This window comes from Watersipora subatra, chromosome 5, assembly GCF_963576615.1.
Source record: "Watersipora subatra chromosome 5, tzWatSuba1.1, whole genome shotgun sequence".
Lineage (NCBI taxonomy): Eukaryota > Metazoa > Bryozoa > Gymnolaemata > Cheilostomatida > Watersiporidae > Watersipora > Watersipora subatra.
This window is the reverse complement of record NC_088712.1, coordinates 655,259-674,146: the sequence shown is the minus strand read 5'-3', so window position 1 is coordinate 674,146 and position 18,888 is coordinate 655,259. Positions and strand designations below refer to the sequence as shown.

The 18,888-nt window shown below is 35.2% G+C and overlaps 2 protein-coding genes across 2 annotated transcripts in view; one reads left to right on the top strand and one right to left on the bottom strand.

Moving 5' to 3' along the window:
• LOC137396442 (MICOS complex subunit MIC13-like) overlaps positions 1-18,689 on the top strand; it is a 45,730-nt gene extending 27,041 nt beyond the window's left edge. The window contains exons 2-4 of the mRNA XM_068082725.1: positions 7,178-7,325; positions 13,801-13,852; positions 18,455-18,689. Coding sequence (XP_067938826.1) covers positions 7,178-7,325; positions 13,801-13,852; positions 18,455-18,573 — 319 coding nt within the window. The 3' untranslated portion in view covers positions 18,574-18,689. The remainder of the gene's footprint in view (positions 1-7,177; positions 7,326-13,800; positions 13,853-18,454) is intronic.
• Positions 14,312-15,357, bottom strand: LOC137396192 (uncharacterized). Its single transcript, XM_068082353.1, has 2 exons — positions 14,537-15,357; positions 14,312-14,315 (listed from the first exon to the last, which is right to left on the bottom strand). Exons 1-2 carry the CDS (start codon positions 15,355-15,357, stop codon positions 14,312-14,314), a joined length of 825 nt encoding a protein of 274 aa, XP_067938454.1.
• Positions 18,690-18,888: the final 199 nt, after the last annotated feature.

Below are 18,888 nucleotides of genomic sequence, written 5' to 3'. Positions count from 1 at the left end.
GATTTAGGGCAAAAAGGAAAAAACTGGCACGATGTAGTTGGTCTCTCATGATTCCATCAATACAATTATCAGCCATCATAGATGGAAACACTTTTCGGGGCCATTAGCATCAATAAGCTGACTATCTCTTCATATTTTAACGATTTTTTGAATGGTGGTTTGTTTTATAAGCGTGTGCCAGCATATTGCCAAGTTTTCATCATTGAAAATCAACTTGCAAAAAATGGTCAAGTTTATTTTGTTCAGCCATCTGTCTAACCTCATTTGTTCACGAAGTACTTGTCTCTACTATGCCAGTCTCATCCAAATACACGCACAAGCTAACTATGCATGTGATTGTCCCTATATACTGCCCTGATCCAACAAAACACAGCAAGTTCGAATTTGCATATTTTCTATCATGATGAATTTTTTACTGCTGTCTACCCGGTAGCAGTGGCATTTTAAAATCATAGGATTATAGAGAAGATGGGGTAGCAAACACACATGAGGAGTTACAATTTGAATATATTATGTAAAAATCTCTTAATTAATGAATCCTTTAGTTGCTGTGTTCTGCGAGCACTTTCAACAATGACTGCCATTCATGCCTGAGCTGGTATAACACTGTAATGTGCATGGAGAGTTAATAAAACTGTATTTGTATAAAACTGTAATGTAGCAAAACAAAATTTATTAGGAATTGATGACAATAATTTAAGTATAACCTGCAACATGTTTAATCCGACTAAAATTTAATGCATAGGTATTGTTTCAAAATAATGTGATTAGAGCAATCTCAATTTTCAGCCAGGTTTTTCCTAGACTAGAGTCTATTTGCAGGCATGAGAGGTCCCAAGTTGGTAATAAGAGTTTCCTTGTGTATTTTGCTGAAACCTTTTTGGGCTGCAGTCGACTTATCGCTCAAGATTAGTGCATGTCTTGCTGGTAAGAAGTCGAATAATCTGAAGTTTTTTGCTGATACGAGGTTTTGTATAAGAGTTTCTGTTCCCCTCTTCGGAATTGAGCAATTTTTATTTCTGAAAGAAGTGTGCCCTCATTCCGACGTTTTGCAGCTGGTAGGTGGGGTTGAAAGATTCGCACATCAGAATGTTTAACTTCTGTTACTTGAATGTTTGGCATATGGTAACATACTTTCAAGTCTTAAGTCAAAAAGTTTTCGATGGCCAATGTTCTTTTTTATTTTTGTATGAATGCTATCTGCAGACATGACAGTATGTCTAGGCTCAAAGAACTTCAAGGTTATGATGTCAGACTTCACTACGTCGGAGTTAACAAGCTCTAAATGGCTGTAAACAATGTCCAGTTCTTATTTTGTCAAAAGCAGTTATCAAGATAGTAAATTATTTCATCATAATTACGGTCTTTAGCCAGGGCCAGAGCAAAAATTGCTGCTACGTCAGGAGCTTCACTTTCATGCCAAATAAAACTTTGAGTTGGTACGATACCCTTTTTTATGTACTCACCCGCCGGAGCAAATGTTTCATGGGATGTCGTTAATCGTTGTGTGAAGCATACACTTTTACAACCAGGAGTGCGTGGCAACATCAGCACCTTCTGCATGTTTGCACTCCTGACCATAACATTAGGTTTCAAGCTGCAACCATCTTGCTTGTAAGCTTCTCGTGCCTCTTTGGCGCATTGCAAATGCAATTGCAATGTTTTTTTCTTTGCAAACATCACAGGTTTCATCTAAGTCTTCATGACTGTGCTTCATGTCAAACTCAATGCACTTCTCACATTCTTCTCCGAGTTTTGCAAAAGAAATGTTTTTGCTTTCTACTTGGCGCGGGTATGTTGTATATGATATTTGAAACGACGGATGAGCGTCAACAAAACGTTCGTGCTTTTTCTTGACCGTCAGGTTTGTTGGCAAATACTGGCGATGAGGTGCATGTGCCTGGCGATAATGTGAGACTGAATGCTCATATGATTCAATGTGGGCATCTATGTCTGCTATTACCTGAGGAGAAAGTTTATTCTTTGGCGCCTGCTTTCCTTTACGATCTTTTGTAGCGATTGGTGATGTGTCGTCACACATTGACTTGGTTTCATCAACAATGCTAGACTTTGGACCAAAGCCAAGTATTGCCAGAAAAAACAACTTGCACTCTCATATCTGTTGTCCATCTCCACTAACCATTCGATACACAAACATAAGCTGATGAGGAGAGTTTGCAGAAAGGTGGACTTTCTTTGGAACCGTCTGCACTAGCTGGTGTATTACCTGTTTCTCTTGGTTGTCGTTTTGCTCTCAAAAGTTTAAATATATCTCAGTACGAAGATTCTGATGTATTTTGAGAAAGCATTCACGTCGACAATGGCATGGTGGTTTTAATGGATGAAGCTCAAGGTTTCATTTCTTTTTCTCACTATCTGTGCGATGTCTTTTTACAGGTGTTTGATCAATTGTCATGTCTAAAAATATTAAAAGAATTTACTAATAGTACTGTTAGATCTGTGTATTTTAATGGGTGTAGCAATGGATTGCAGCCCATCAATAACAGTGCATGAACAACAGTGTAGTGTGTTTTATCCATGATATAGTGTTTAAAACATTGTATATGATATGAAACAGTGAACAAAAGGATTTGCATGATGTAAATTGCTAGTAAAGTAATAATTTTACTTACCATATGCGGTATTCTCAGTTGATGACCCTTGTTCATCCATGGTAGCAAGTACGCAGTTGTGTTAGAGCAACGATGTCAATACGAATCGACTTTATAAAATGCCACCAACCAAAATCACTTGCTATGTTATCCAAAGGATAACTAGATTAACTATTAACAGTTTCAATTTCAGTCAGAACACAGCAAGTGCAGCTGCTGTGTTATGCGAGGGCATAAAAGCAAGTTCATCACAGTTACTGTGTTTCGTAGTTTAAATGCATCAAAATTGCAGTTCAGATAATTGTTTTGGTGAAAGGCTTGGTGGATATTATGCGCTAAGTTGTAGTCTGTAAAACGCTGAAAAAGTCAAATTTTACCAAATTTGAGCTGTGTTTTGTCAGATCAGGGCAGTATATATGTTATAGCTGTTCTAGTTTTATTGATGATACCAATTAAGTGCACGCCCATGTTCGTACTATTAAGCATTTTTCTAAATATTCACCCGCAAATCACATCGTACTAAGCAGAATTGCTCATATAGCTATAAAGTTTTTACAAAAAATATAGTTACAGTCTCTTGTTTTTCAATTATTCAGATTTTTCTGTATCTCATTTTATTTTGACACGGGTAATAATAGATACCTGATACCATTTTTCTACTTTTCGATGTTAACTTTTTTAATTTTATTTGTACAGTAGTAACATTATTATAATATATTAATTGTTACAATATAATAATAGTACTATATTAATAGATACCTCATAGTATTAGAACAAGACTGATGCCTATATATAACATGTCTGCACTCACCAACTCCCAAGATGTTAAATGCCTCTTCGGCTGTCCTTATTTCCTTGAGACTAACATTTTTTCAAATATGCTGTATGTCTCGACCACTCGGCGCTCCTTACATTTTGCAACTAAACTATGGTAACCAAAAAAACATATACCTAAAAGAAAAAAAACTCTCTATAGAAAAAACTCCCAGAAGCACACGCAAGGGCACTTTATATGGTTCCGATGGAGTATTAGCATATGGCTGTGTATTGCTAAGTTGTGTGTGCCAATCATCAGATCTTTTTTATGGATTTTGCTAGAAAGTTGTGGTAGTAAAGATTAATAGAGGCATAGGCAAAGGTTGCTTGACTTTTGCAGGGGGGATTGCAACTTCCATGCTTGACAATGCGGTCATAGGCAGATGAGAGAGGTCAGCATTTGTTTTCGTTTGAGAGAATTTTCATCTGTAAGACTTTTTTTATTTTTTGTACCTTTTCGAATACTGACTTCAAGTTCAGTGATAGCAATTGTCATGTCTCACTTTTATTTTTTATTAAGTATTATGGACATTCTTACCTTAATAACTGGCTTCCTTATTGAATTTGTTTGCAGGATCTCATAAGCAGTGTTTGCTGATGCGTAGTGACTCGTATATGGTAGTAGTTGAGGCTTTCTAGGGTTTGTCGAGCGCTTGTTTTGCGTTCACGTATGCCTTGTTTGTGCAAAAGAGGTTTATAGAGAGAAAATAGAGCAAATGCAATTACCAAAATTGAGTCTTTTCTCACAGATTGACTCTTAGGTTTCATTGTATACCACCACAGTCATGAATTGATTCGCCACCTGTACTTTCCACAATTTCAATTGTCCAAAGATGCAAAGGTTTCTAAAAAATTCAAATTGTAATAATAAAAATGAATGAGCTAAGTTGGTTTTAAATTTATTCATGTTAGCTAGTAGTGTCAGGGTGGTCGAGTGGTAGCGTCTTTGATTGTCAACCATGGGGTTGGTGGTGCGAGTCCTGCTTAATGCCGATCTGACAAAAAGCTCTCAGCAAGCTTTCAACCCCAAATTGCTGGGTCTTTTGGATCTAGACTATAATTTAAAGGCCCCGTGTACCACACCAACAATCTGGGCATGTTAAAGATCCACCTCTGTCCTTCGCACATTAGGCAAGTAAAATGGCTACTTGGCTCTATCAGACTGGACGTGTTGCAAAGGCATCCCTTCACGTTAATCTCACAGTTACTGAGAACTGGGTCACCTCTTTTCTACCATACTGCTCGACCCAAACAGACATCGCTAAGATGCAAGTCATTGTCGATTTCCGACAGACAGCAATCCACAGCTAGTAATATTGAGTTAATAATAATCAGTAATAATAGCTAGTGATAATCAATTTTCTTATGCTAGAGTGTGCTATGCCTTTTCTTTTTCCCATCATTTCTACAACATGCCGAGCTTATCCTTTTTCTATCGCATATTATTAAGGTGAAATAACAATAGAAATAGAGGTATAACGCTAAAAATAGAGGAATAACAATAGAAATAGAGGAATAACAATAAAAATGGAGGAATAACAACATAAATAAAGGAATAGAAATGGAGGAATAACAATAGAAATAGAGGAATAACAATAGAAATAGAGGAATAACAATAGAAATAAAGGAGTAATAATAGAAATAGGAATAACAAAAGAATCCTCATTAATGTAGTTCTTGCGTACAATTTAGTTTTGAGCAGTTTTGCATTCAATGTTTTTTTATATTATGGTTTTTATATTTGTTTGTATATATAATTTTATGTATGTTTGTTGAGGCGTTGTTAAGTTTTGGATTGTGTGAGTAATTAAATTAATTTGTACTGGTATGTTTATGATTTGCAGATCTGAGCACAAAGTGATTTTTACGCGATAGATTGGTTACACCGTTTTTGTACATAGTGATGTGAATGTGTTATTGATCATGCTCTATTGTGCTTGTTTTGCATCAGGACAATGTACCAGAAGTATTCCTCTCTAGCAGTGCAGGTGTAAACATAGCCTTATATTTACCACCATGCAATCATATCTCAACATTTGAGCCTAATGCATTCTGGGACTGAGCTTATACAAAATTTCAATGTTCTCGTATCTCAATGCAATCCTATATAAAATCACTAAATCTAAATTAATCTGCTCCCATACTTCGAAAAAAAAAACCAAAAACAGGATATTACGATGGAAAAACATTCATTTGTTGTAATTCAGCACCTACACTCACAACGTAACAAATACTTATTTAGTGGTTATGATCTGCAATAAAGTGTATCATTACTATGTACAGCACTGTATGGAGTTATTACCTTCAAGACAAGCGTAGTTGCTAACAGTGGTGTGAGAGAGACGTGACAGCAATGCGTTCAGTACATTAGACTTATGTGACGCTATGTAACTTAACACCAACTTTTAATTTAATTCAAATGAATTTAACTTACTACACCCTGCTTGAAGCTAAGTTTTAGTATTTTACTAAACTTACAATAACTTTAACATTGTCTCAGTTTTTATTATTGGTTTCCGGCTTGGCGCTGTTTGCCTCGCTTTCATTATAACTTTTAGTTGACCTTTTTATAACTTTTTTCAAAAGGGTTCGACGAAAAAGACCGAGTGATGCTGTTCTCAAAAACGGCCTCCCACATAGCTGGCCATTAAGTGGCCATTGAGAACCCGCTTCATGTTCGTATCTCAAACGTTTCTCATATTTCAAGACTGAAACTTTATTGAAATTTTGCTTGTCTCTCAATGTTTCCGTATGTCGGACATGTTACATGTAGAGGTATGACTGTATTTATAAAGCTTGTTTATCTTTAAAGGTTTACTTGCAATAAAATTCACATTACAGTTATTTGGTGTCAAAAGATTCACCATGTCTTACTCTGCTGTGTTGAAGGTGCAAAATATGTGGAAATGTGATTACAAGCTCTTAAAAGCTCAAAACAGAAAGAAACTCAAAACAGAACAATCTCAAAACGAAGAGCCGCTGTAGATTGGAATCTGTTTATTTCTCTGATGTAGTCATTAGTTTGGTTATTGTCTTGTCACCTGATGTTCTCACGTGAATTGAAAGGCTAATAAAACGCTCAATATAAAACTTATCGTAGCACTAGTTTATGACAAAACACTTCGGGTTTTACCGAAGACCCCGAATCAAATATAAATGCTCGCTACTTTACAGTTTTGTTTCGGCTTGATCTAATCATCAAGTCGTAATCTGATCATGTGAACCAATACTTCGCAAATAATTTCTGCAGCACTTTTATATTATCACAGATGACCAACAGGCTCGTCATGATTATCAGATAATGATATGTACTCCTTCGAGCTAAGGTTAAAAAATTAAACAAATTTTTATGGTAAGTTGAAAGATATCACTGCTAAAAGTGACAGCATTACAATGACGATAAAACAGACGCGTAAGAACAATAGACATAGTTTTATTAAATGCGTAAAGTATATTTGTGAAAATATTTCGACGAATCAGGTTGCATGAAAGTATAAAAAGAAACCATTTCCCAAGTCTTCGTCACATTTTAGCCATTTTGGAAAGTGAATCCAAATTACGGCGGTCTCGTGTGGCTGCAATTAACTGTTCGCTTTTAAGCGCTTGTTATCACATTCCCACATATTTCGCATCTGCAACACAACAGAGTAAGACATGGTGAATCTTTTGATGTCATATTGTGAATTTTGTTGCAAGTCAATCTTTAAAGAAAAATACTCATTGGCTTGATTCGATTTTATCGTTGACAGCCTGACCGCCAAATGTGGGCTCGTCGGAGGAGCTGTTTATGTTACAACAAAAGCAGGTGTCTGGTCACCCTCTACAGAAGATGGAGCAGAAGTGCTAAAAGGGTTCCGCGAATCAGTTATACCGACTACAAATGACTACATTCGGCAGGTGAGAGGGAAGTCTGCACATTTGTGTAAAAATAGAAAAAATGTGATATCAAATATTTAGGCCTTTTCAAAAAATTGTTTTGTAACTGGACATTCAGGGTTTAAGAATTGGCAATATCTCAAATTTTAGCACAAGGCATGTTTGTTATTAGTTAGTGTCTGGCAGCAAAATGAACACTTACGGACATCAAGTTCAACTGAGCGCTTGGCCACACACAGACATAACCTGTTGCCGATGCTTACTGTAGGTATTTGCTGGGGCTACGCACACCGACACTATCAAATGAGCAATACTACATTGACTAATAGCAAATAATTTGACCAATAGAAACTAACAAATAAGTTGACCAATGATAATTGGCCTCAGTCATCTGAATTTCTGGATTTCCCACAACACTTCATTGGAGTGGACAACTCTCGCTGTAAACACTCATCCCTAACACAGTAGTACATTTTGAAAGCAGTCCCTACTTGTTGCTTCACAATTTGATCATAATAATTTTATCGCTATTGATATAGTTTAGAAGTTAGCAAAATTAATTACTAATTTTTGGGATTTGTAAATATATTCTACAATATTGCATAACAACTGGGGGTCCTACCACACAGATTTGTCGTCAGAATAGTCACTTTTAAAATCACTGTCGTCACTTTTAAAATCACTGTCACCTTTTACAAGTTGGCAACCAAAACAACCTCTTTGTTCACATTCGTTATTTTAATACAAATATCCATTCTGGTGGCACTGGATTGCAGTTAAAACCCTGAAACATGCTGTTTGAACTTCTGCTAACCAAAAGCATGGCTCAATCAGCGACCTTCACAAACTTATTAGTAATGTTTGGGAGCATTGCTGATTACTCCGCGAAGAGTGACAGCCGTCTCAGGCTTTTAGGGCTACATTTCTTGTACTGAAAATAGACCGAGATTGTCTTTAATATTCACTGTCAGTCACAGACTGGGAAACGGATTTGCTGTCAATGTCGTGGCATTTCATTGCTGTTTACTTTAATTATTTGGCAGTCTATAAATGCAGGACCAGATGCTTCAAACTAAAACTAGTGAAGTTTCGGTTGAACGTGTTGATTTATGGACAAATAATAGGTTAGTAAAGGTACGGCTACACGTAACAAATTTTTTGTTGGTTCTAACCGAAATCACTAAATGAGTGAAACACACAGAATTATTCTGCGCTGCTAGAATCGTGCTAGCGAGCACGATTCCAGCAGCTTTTGCAATTAGTATTGTCAAAGAGATGTATAATGACACACAATAAAAGTATAAGTGCAATTCAACATAGTACACGCGATGCAACTGCTTAGATTGCGTTATTGTATGTATTTATTGTTTGGACGCATTAGCTACAAACTGTTTATTTTTTAATTGTACAGTGCACCCTCAAGATACGATGTTAATCCGTTCCAAGGTTGGCATCGTATGGTGAAAAAATCGTATGTCCGGGTATAGAAACCATTGTAATTATACAATGAAAAAAAAGAAGATAAAAATCGTCCAAAAATTTATAAAAATGCTGTATATATTGAAAATTAGTAACAAAATAGTATGTTAATTTTAGTAACTATAGTTACATACAGTAGCTGCATTGTATTAAGTGCACCTAGTGATTATAATCTGCAATACTGTAAAATGCAAAATTACGTATAATCTGCTTACCAAATGCAGATTGTACGGTAAGGAGTTCTTACCTTCAAAATGTACGCATAACATAAACATTGAATTTACTTCGAATAAGTTTGGCTTGCAAAACTTACACTTTAAACTGATTTTTAGTATGTATTTTGAACTATTTTACTGAATTTCAACTGTTTATCACGAGGTTTATCATTCATAAGTTTCTGTCTTCACTTTCATTATAAAATTCAGCGTGTCTGGTTGAAACTTTTTTTAACCAGAATTAATAAGAAAGGCCGAGCGATGCAGTTATCAAAAGCGGCCTCTCACACGCCTGACCATTTAATGGCTACCGACAAGAAAAATGAGATTTTATTTACTATACAGGATGTACATACCTTTGGAGTAACTTGACTCTAGCTGGCACATATAGCAAATGAAGCAGAGAGGAGGCAAAAACGTATCAATGCTAATTATGTTGCTGTACACTTGAAGATTAATTTAATACGTAATGAAATGGAATTTTTAGCAGGCTAAAAGAAGTTGTCTAGTCCTGTCCAATTTTTCTTCTAGAGTAAAAAACTGCTAGCTAGCTAACTCTTGTAGTAGGATCCAGAGAAGGTGCTACAGTATTTCTTCTTGTATGAAATGTGCACAAGAATAAATGTAACCGTACGTACAAAGTTTGTACGTATTTATACCGTATAGGACAGGGCTTTAACAAGTTTCAGAAAGTAAAGTGGATGCGTCAACTATCTTGAGTAGTTAGTTATATGAGTTACATACATACGATGAATTGTATTCACGTAGGAGATAACAAGCCCACCTTCAAAGACATGGTTAAACAAGGAAATAAAACATAAAATCAGAAGGAAACAAATAAAATATGAAAAATATGTCACACATGAGATAAAATATTATACATGCATTGTTTTAATATACCAGTCCACATCAGTAAATTAATCACTTGAAATATTTCTGCCGATGTGGGGTTTGCTGTATCTTCTACTTCCTCGCCCTTGCTAAATGTTTGCTCATTTAGAATGCTGGTTGAGTGCATGGCCTTCTAACTCCTTTGAATCTTCAGTCGTAAGCTCCTTCCTGTGCTTGCTTTAATGGAGTTCTTGTTTTGATAATAATTGCAAATGCTGATTGGTTACGATCATATTCCTTGACAATGTTAATAATACGTGCACCTGCTTCTTATTTACGAAGTCCACCTTTGTTGACATAGAAATCATTTTTCCTTCGTTTGGTAACGTTTGTGTCGGTCTCAGATTCCATAGCTAAAGAATGAAATATAAATACTTGTAGTTGTATACGTATGCTGACTAAAAGTTTATAGTAAAATATATTATAACGCTACAAGTGAATATTTGCTTTCTCTTGTGAATTTCACACGAAATTTTCCACGCGGAATGATGCCGTGAGTGAAGTCGATCATCGTGTCTCTTCTAAACGTTCTGAAAAAGTATTCGGCAAACTATGTTTCGATGTCGTTTTTATTTCGACATGCGTTATGAGCACACCGACCGCCAAATTTTGACTCGGGCGAAACTTTTTTCAAAATCGTATGGTGAAATAAAATTCGTATAGCGAGGTGAAGATCTCACAATATTTGACTTCGTATGGTGAAAAAATCGTATATCATGGTAATCGTATCTCGAGGGTACGCTGTATTTCCTTTTTAGCAGCAAAAGTTTTGTGGTAGAAGATGTTGCCATCTTTAGCGCAATCATATCGGTTGCATCGTATTTACTATGGTGAATTTCCGCAATATATTTCTTGCGTGTCGCATTATGTTCTTGGACTACATAAATTTTAAAATTATAGAATAGCGCAACTTAAACAGTTACATCATGTGTTCTACATGTATGTTGAATTGCTTTCATACTTTTATTATGTGTCACGATACATGTCTTGGACTATAGTAATTGCTAAAGCTGCTAGAATCGTGCTCGCTAATAGTTTGTTTACAGTAATCTAATTTTTCGTGATTTCGGCCAGAACTCAGAACTAACGAAATATTTGTTACGTGTCGCCGTACCTTTAGTAATCCTACTTACACAATTATCGTCACCTACATTGATAAATGGTCGTCTCGTCTGTCACTTTTTAAATATCCCTGTCGCCGGGTCGTCAGAATCGTCACAAAACATGGGAAGACCCCCACAACTCATTGCACATATTCAAATGTTTGCTATAGTTTGCAGTAAAATTGGCCGTCTAGGTGCAATAGAAGAGTTATGAGCCTTGGTCCATCGCAAGCGCGGTTAGGATAATGGCTTCCTGGTTGTCAAATGGTATAACAGAGCCAGCATAGCCTACATCAAGTGACATAGAGGCTAAAATAAATATGCATTGGAAAGCAGAGAACTTTTTCTACAAGCTGATATATTTTTGGCTCGCAGCTCATGAGGCATTTTTTAGCAGTTTTTAGTTTTATTCAGAGCCTCAGTTAGTATACTTAAATTGATACATAAAATAATACATGAAAATAAATATATAAAGTATTAAATTTTACTTACTTTCTAGTGGTAAGTTCAGCGATGTCGGTGATTAAGAGGTTTTCAGGAACCGAATGGATTTTTGAAACTAAACATTGTTGGTTTCAAAAGGCAGAAAGGTGGAAAACAGAGCATATCCAGGTGAAGTTTGGATAAAATCGGGGAAATGATGTTGAAACCTGTGACTGACAGATACACCTACGATGACAAAGTGGGATTTATTGATATAGCGTGTGTTTCTGTAACTGTGTACAGTCATACTTCAACTTACGAGCTTAATGCGTTCCGAGACTGAGCTCGTATGTCAATTTACTCGCATGTTGGTGCAATTTATTTATATTTAGAACAATTAAATATATATTTATTGGTTTCCATACTCTGTAAAATGCAAATGAAACACTCAAAACAAGATATTGTAACAGAAACAACATGTTGGTTATTTTCCTAACTTACCACTTGCTTTTAAAAAGCAACAAATAAAAATAATGCAAGGAAATGTGTTAAATTAAAATGTAAAATTAAATACATACAATAGCAGCTAACGCTAGCATTTGCCAGAGAGAGATATATAAGTTATTCTTCATTACAACAGTTGACTTTGATAAATTTGGATTTTATCAGTCTTAAAAGACAAACTTAGAAGCAAATCTAAAAGCAAACTTTCATTTTTAACTTAACGTAATTAAAATTTCTTCGGCGTTCATAGTTTGAAGTTTCTCGCTAGTTAGCTAATTTTCCCTTTGTTTCGCTTTCACGACTAGCCGGCCGTTTTAAGATGAACCTATCTAAGGACGTTTGCCTTTGTCGCCCTTTCAACATGTTGCGATTAGGACGAACACAGGTGTCGTCACAAAAGTTTAATGCACGACCACAAGCCAACTTGTCCGAATGTCTATTTTTATAGTTTTGATAGGTAGCACCGGCCTTTTCAAATAGCGTCGTTTCAGTTACGCTGTCACCGGCCAATTGTTTATCTTATATCCAATGCCTGAGCGGTCTCTCCATCAGCGGTGGTGAAGATCGCTGCGCCGTTTAGAAACTACGGTTAGTAATTTTGCGAGCTAAATACCCTGAATATAATTTTTCTGTTTGATAATTGTGGATGTATTTCTGTCATATTGCTTAGCTCGCTCAATAATGCATACACATTTCGCATATTTTTCAATAATTTTCCGTTTAATATCAATTGTTATCCTTTGCATTTTCTTTGCATTATTTTTCATTTTACTGGCAAACTTTCGGTCTACGCACAGTACTTTTAATTCACATAATTCTGCACAGAAACGCGTGCACAAAAACACGGTACAAAATTATAACCTGTGCAGTTGAAAATACAGATTGATGCTGTTGTTATAAAACACCTTCGGCATACTTGGCAACTGACTCACTTGCTCGTATCTTAAATATGGCTCATATGTTAGTGCTAAACCGTGCTTAAAAGCTGGCTCGTACCTCAAGTTTCTCGTACGTTGGAGCACTCGTAAGTTGAAGTATTACTGTACCTGGTTTGAAGGTTTCATTGCAGTTGTCTACACATTGCAGGAAAAATGTGAGATGGGAGTTATTTCCTCATGGAACAATCTAGTTAACCATCATGCTTGCACAGATCAATAATAGATGCAAACATTTATTATCATAGTTCTGTAGCTGGATATATACATCTATGCATTATTATGACACTGTACTTTTCTCGGGCGTATCACCAAGAACTCGTGCCTATTGTCTGTCTAGGTCTATTGTCTGTTAATACCGCATATTTTATCACTATGGAAATAGTTTGAAAGATAGCAAGATTTATTATTAGTTGAACTAACAGACTTGGCAGTTTCGTGCACTGTGAGAGATCGTAATAAGAATCAGTATATGGATAATTAATGAGTGAGAGTTGAAGCGATTGAGTGGTATAGTGGTTAGTGCGCTGAACGCTAAATGGGAGTATAGGAGTTCAATCCCGGTGTGAAGCAATTCTTTTTCTATTGCTATTGGTGTGGATTCGGACAGACATTGCTTTTATTATTGTAAAGATAAATTCTTTTTTATTAAAATCAGTTAAATGTTCTAGAAACAGCACCTCTCTTTTTATAGCCTAAAATAAAAAATATAAAAACAGCAAATATGTTTGCTCTTTCCAAGCAATTGCACAGGTCACAGAAAGTGCTGTGCAGCAGATATCTAATAGTCATATGACAGCCATATATATTTGAGTCATATCAAGGGAGACAAATCTAAAATGGATTTTAGTATTTCTTGTAGTAAGTTTTGTAATATTCTAGTCTTGCACCTTCTTTATGTAAGAGCAAGTGCCATCTAGCATGTGTACGAGCCATGCTGTTGTAGATTCCAAAGGTTGAAGATATACAGGAAGCGGTGAAGAGGCGGTGGAATTCAGGTGAGGACTCTTTTCTGGCTTGTTAAATTGATCTTTTTGTTGCCCAGTATTAACCGTAGTAGCATTCGATTAACTAGTATTAACCGTAGTAACATTCGATTAACTGGTATTAACCGTAGTAACATTCGATTAACTGGTATTAACCGTAGTAACATTCGATTAACTAGTATTAACCGTAGTAACATTCGATTAACTAGTATTAACCATAGTAACGTTCGATTAACTAGTATTAACCGTAGTAACATTCGATTAACTAGTATTAACCGTAGTAACATTCGATTAACTGGTATTAACCGTAGTAACATTCGATTAACTGGTATTAACCGTAGTAACATTTGATTAACGTGTATTAACCGTAGTAACATTCGATTAACTAGTATTAACCGTAGTAACATTCGATTAACTGGTATTAACCGTAGTAACATTCGATTAACTGGTATTAACCGTAGTAACATTCGATTATCTAGTATTAACCGTAGTAACATTCGATTAACTAGTATTAAACGTAGTAACATTCGATTAACTGGTATTAAACGTAGTAACATTCGATTAACTAGTATTAACCGTAGTAACATTCGATTAACTGGTATTAACCGTAGTAACATTCGATTAACTGGTATTAACCGTAGTAACATTCGATTAACTGGTATTAACCGTAGTAACATTCGATTAACTGGTATTAACCGTAGTAACATTCGATTAACTAGTATTAACCGTAGTAACATTCGATTAACTAGTATTAAACGTAGTAACATTCGATTAACTGGTATTAAACGTAGTAACATTCGATTAACTAGTATTAACCGTAGTAACATTCGATTAACTGGTATTAACCGTAGTAACATTCGATTAACTAGTATTAACCGTAGTAACATTCGATTAACTAGTATTAACCGTAGTAACATTCGATTAACTGGTATTAACCGTAGTAACATTCGATTAACTGGTATTAACCGTAGTAACATTCGATTAACTGGTATTAACCGTAGTAACATTCGATTAACTGATATTAACCGTAGTAACATTCGATTGACTAGTATTAACCGTAGTAACATTCGATTGACTAGTATTAACCGTAGTAACATTCGATTGACTAGTATTAACCGTAGTAACATTCGATTAACTAGTATTAACCGTAGTAACATTCGATTAACTAGTATTAACCGTAGTAACATTCGATTAGCTAGTATTACCCGTAGTAACATTCGATTAACTGGTATTAACCGTAGTAACATTCGATTAACTAGTATTAACCGTAGTAACATTCGATTAACTGGTATTAACCGTAGTAACATTTGATTAACTAGTATTAACCGTAGTAACATTTGATTAACTAGTATTAACCGTAGTAACATTCGATTAACTGGTATTAACCGTAGTAACATTCGATTAACTAGTATTAACCGTAGTAACATTCGATTAACTAGTATTAACCGTAGTAACATTCGATTAACTGGTATTAACCGTAGTAACATTCGATTAACTGGTATTAACCGTAGTAACATTCGATTAACTGGTATTAACCGTAGTAACATTCGATTGACTAGTATTAACCGTAGTAACATTTGATTAACTGGTATTAACCGTAGTAACATTCGATTAACTGGTATTAACCGTAGTAACATTCGATTAACTGGTATTAACCGTAGTAACATTCGATTAACTGGTATTAACCGTAGTAACATTCGATTAACTAGTATTAACCGTAGTAACATTCGATTAACTAGTATTAACCGTAGTAACATTCGATTAACTGGTATTAACCGTAGTAACATTCGATTAACTGGTATTAACCGTAGTAACATTCGATTAACTGGTATTAACCGTAGTAACATTCGATTAACTGGTATTAACCGTAGTAACATTCGATTGACTAGTATTAACCGTAGTAACATTCGATTGACTAGTATTAACCGTAGTAACATTCGATTGACTAGTATTAACCGTAGTAACATTCGATTAACTAGTATTAACCGTAGTAACATTCGATTAACTAGTATTAACCGTAGTAACATTCGATTAGCTAGTATTACCCGTAGTAACATTCGATTAACTGGTATTAACCGTAGTAACATTCGATTAACTAGTATTAACCGTAGTAGCATTCGATTAACTAGTATTAACCGTAGTAACATTCGATTAACTGGTATTAACCGTAGTAACATTTGATTAACTGGTATTAACCGTAGTAACATTTGATTAACTAGTATTAACCGTAGTAGCATTCGATTAACTAGTATTAACCGTAGTAACATTCGATTAACTGGTATTAACCGTAGTAACATTTGATTAACTGGTATTAACCGTAGTAACATTTGATTAACTGGTATTAACCGTAGTAACATTTGATTAACTGGTATTAACCGTAGTAACATTCGATTGACTAGTATTAACCGTAGTAACATTCGATTGACTAGTATTAACCGTAGTAACATTCGATTAACTAGTATTAACCGTAGTAACATTCGATTAGCTAGTATTACCCGTAGTAACATTCGATTAACTGGTATTAACCGTAGTAACATTCGATTAACTAGTATTAACCGTAGTAGCATTCGATTAACTAGTATTAACCGTAGTAACATTCGATTAACTGGTATTAACCGTAGTAACATTTGATTAACTGGTATTAACCGTAGTAACATTTGATTAACTAGTATTAACCGTAGTAGCATTCGATTAACTAGTATTAACCGTAGTAACATTCGATTAACTAGTATTAACCGTAGTAACATTCGATTAACTAGTATTAACCGTAGTAACATTCGATTAGCTAGTATTACCCGTAGTAACATTCGATTAACTGGTATTAACCGTAGTAACATTCGATTGACTAGTATTAACCGTAGTAACATTCGATTGACTAGTATTAACCGTAGTAACATTCGATTGACTAGTATTAACCGTAGTAACATTCGATTAACTAGTATTAACCGTAGTAACATTCGATTAACTAGTATTAACCGTAGTAACATTCGATTAGCTAGTATTACCCGTAGTAACATTCGATTAACTGGTATTAACCGTAGTAACATTCGATTAACTAGTATTAACCGTAGTAGCATTCGATTAACTAGTATTAACCGTAGTAACATTCGATTAACTGGTATTAACCGTAGTAACATTTGATTAACTGGTATTAACCGTAGTAACATTTGATTAACTCATCTATTATAATTACTTATCTCTTAAACATCCTTTGCAGTTAGCCTTTGTTCTGCAACTTGGTTCATCCACCTGAAAATCCTCATCGCTCTTTTTCCCAGATTCCCAAAGCTGCCCAATATTTTTTTGGTTATGCAGTAATATTTCCTACTTCATGGGGTTCATTCCAGAATCACCTCGAACTTGAACTTCTCATGAAATATGTACTAAATTCAAGCACTTCATAACGCTTTATTATCCAAATTTTTTCCATTACTAAACATGTACGTATGTACAAGTCTTTGTACATGTCTTTGTGCATGCGGTACACTTGTATAGGCACATACAATATTATTTTTTATTGATATTTTTTCAGTGAGTTGAAGAGTCCAAAATTCAGCAAGGTAGTAAGCGTTTAGGAGCTGTTTTTAGAACAGATCCCATTTTATCATTGACATCAACTCACTCATTGCTAGGGGACGGTCATATCAACAGACTGTTTGCTGGCTTTCATGTGTTGGCATTGACACGGATAGTAGATCGCTATACATATTCTAATTTAGGCCGACAACCCGCGATACACGGAAACGGCAATAGGTAAATACACCAAGCAGGGGAGATTACTGCATTTACTATTTTGCTCTCTGGGTGTGAAGTCAACTTACGAGCTACCTACCAAGCTGTTCAATCTTGATATTAGCTTCATATATCAAAACCTTTGTGTGTTGGAGCAAATATTATTTTCAGAGTACATAGCGTTTTGTTTAATTTGTTTTAGTTCAAAAAACAATTGTCTCTGTTTGCAGTAAATACAGTAGGCGCTCTTACAACGTAAATAATTTGTTCCGAAAATGTTTCCCTAATTGCTTAATCCTAAATTGTCTAATCTGTTTCAGGCTCTTTCAAAACTCACACGTTTGGCTAACTGAAAGGAAAAACCAAACCTAGTTATTAAATTTAATGACTGTACAGTAACTATTGTATCATTAGTTTGTATCGACAAATTATTTTTTTTTATCATTTTTACTTGGTTTAGAGTTCATGATTACAGTTATTTTAAGGTAAGGGGAGCACACGCTTTCAATGTCAGTTTAAATCCAATTACCTCCCATTTGAGCCGTTTTGGAAAGAGATTCCAGTCTATGGCGGTTTTGTGATGACGGCGATTAACTGTTCGTTTTTTAGCTTTAAACACATTTCCACATATTTTGCACCTACAACACAACAGAGTAAGACATGGTGAAATGTGAATTTTGTTGCAAGTCAACCGTCTCACACTCGATATCATTCCCATTTGTTTAATTTTTATACTTTTTGAGATTGCAAGTTGAAAAATTCATATGCTGAAATGATTATGAGGTAATAGAGCAAAATTTGACTGCATTTTTCAAACTTTTATATATGGTCATATGTAGTTGGCTTTCCCTACAATGAAAGCACAACTCCTGTATATTGTAGGTGTGCAGTGGTCAGCAGAATCGATAGCAAATTTACCCACAGTTGTATCGGATGGTGCCAAAAAGAGCGGTTCTTTTGTTAAAAAGTCACTGTTTTCCGGTTCAGGAGAGGACAATTAATTTGAAGAAAAACCATTGTTTCGTCTGGTACGCTTCACTATTTACTGTGTTAGTCTTTTGCTCTGGTGTCTTACGATTCTATTTGTTATTTATTATATATTTGCTGAGCCAATTTATTCACTGTCACTCATTGTATCCTGTATCAATAGTTATTGCTAGTTAGTTGCAATAGTTATTGCTGAGTTACTAATGGTTTTGTCTTCTATTGTGCCTTCAGTCTTCCGTGAAAGCTTACGTTGAAGTCCAATGTACTCTGACATGAACATGATGCCGTATAACTGGCAGTTTTTACTGTTTATCTGGATGCTTGTTTCC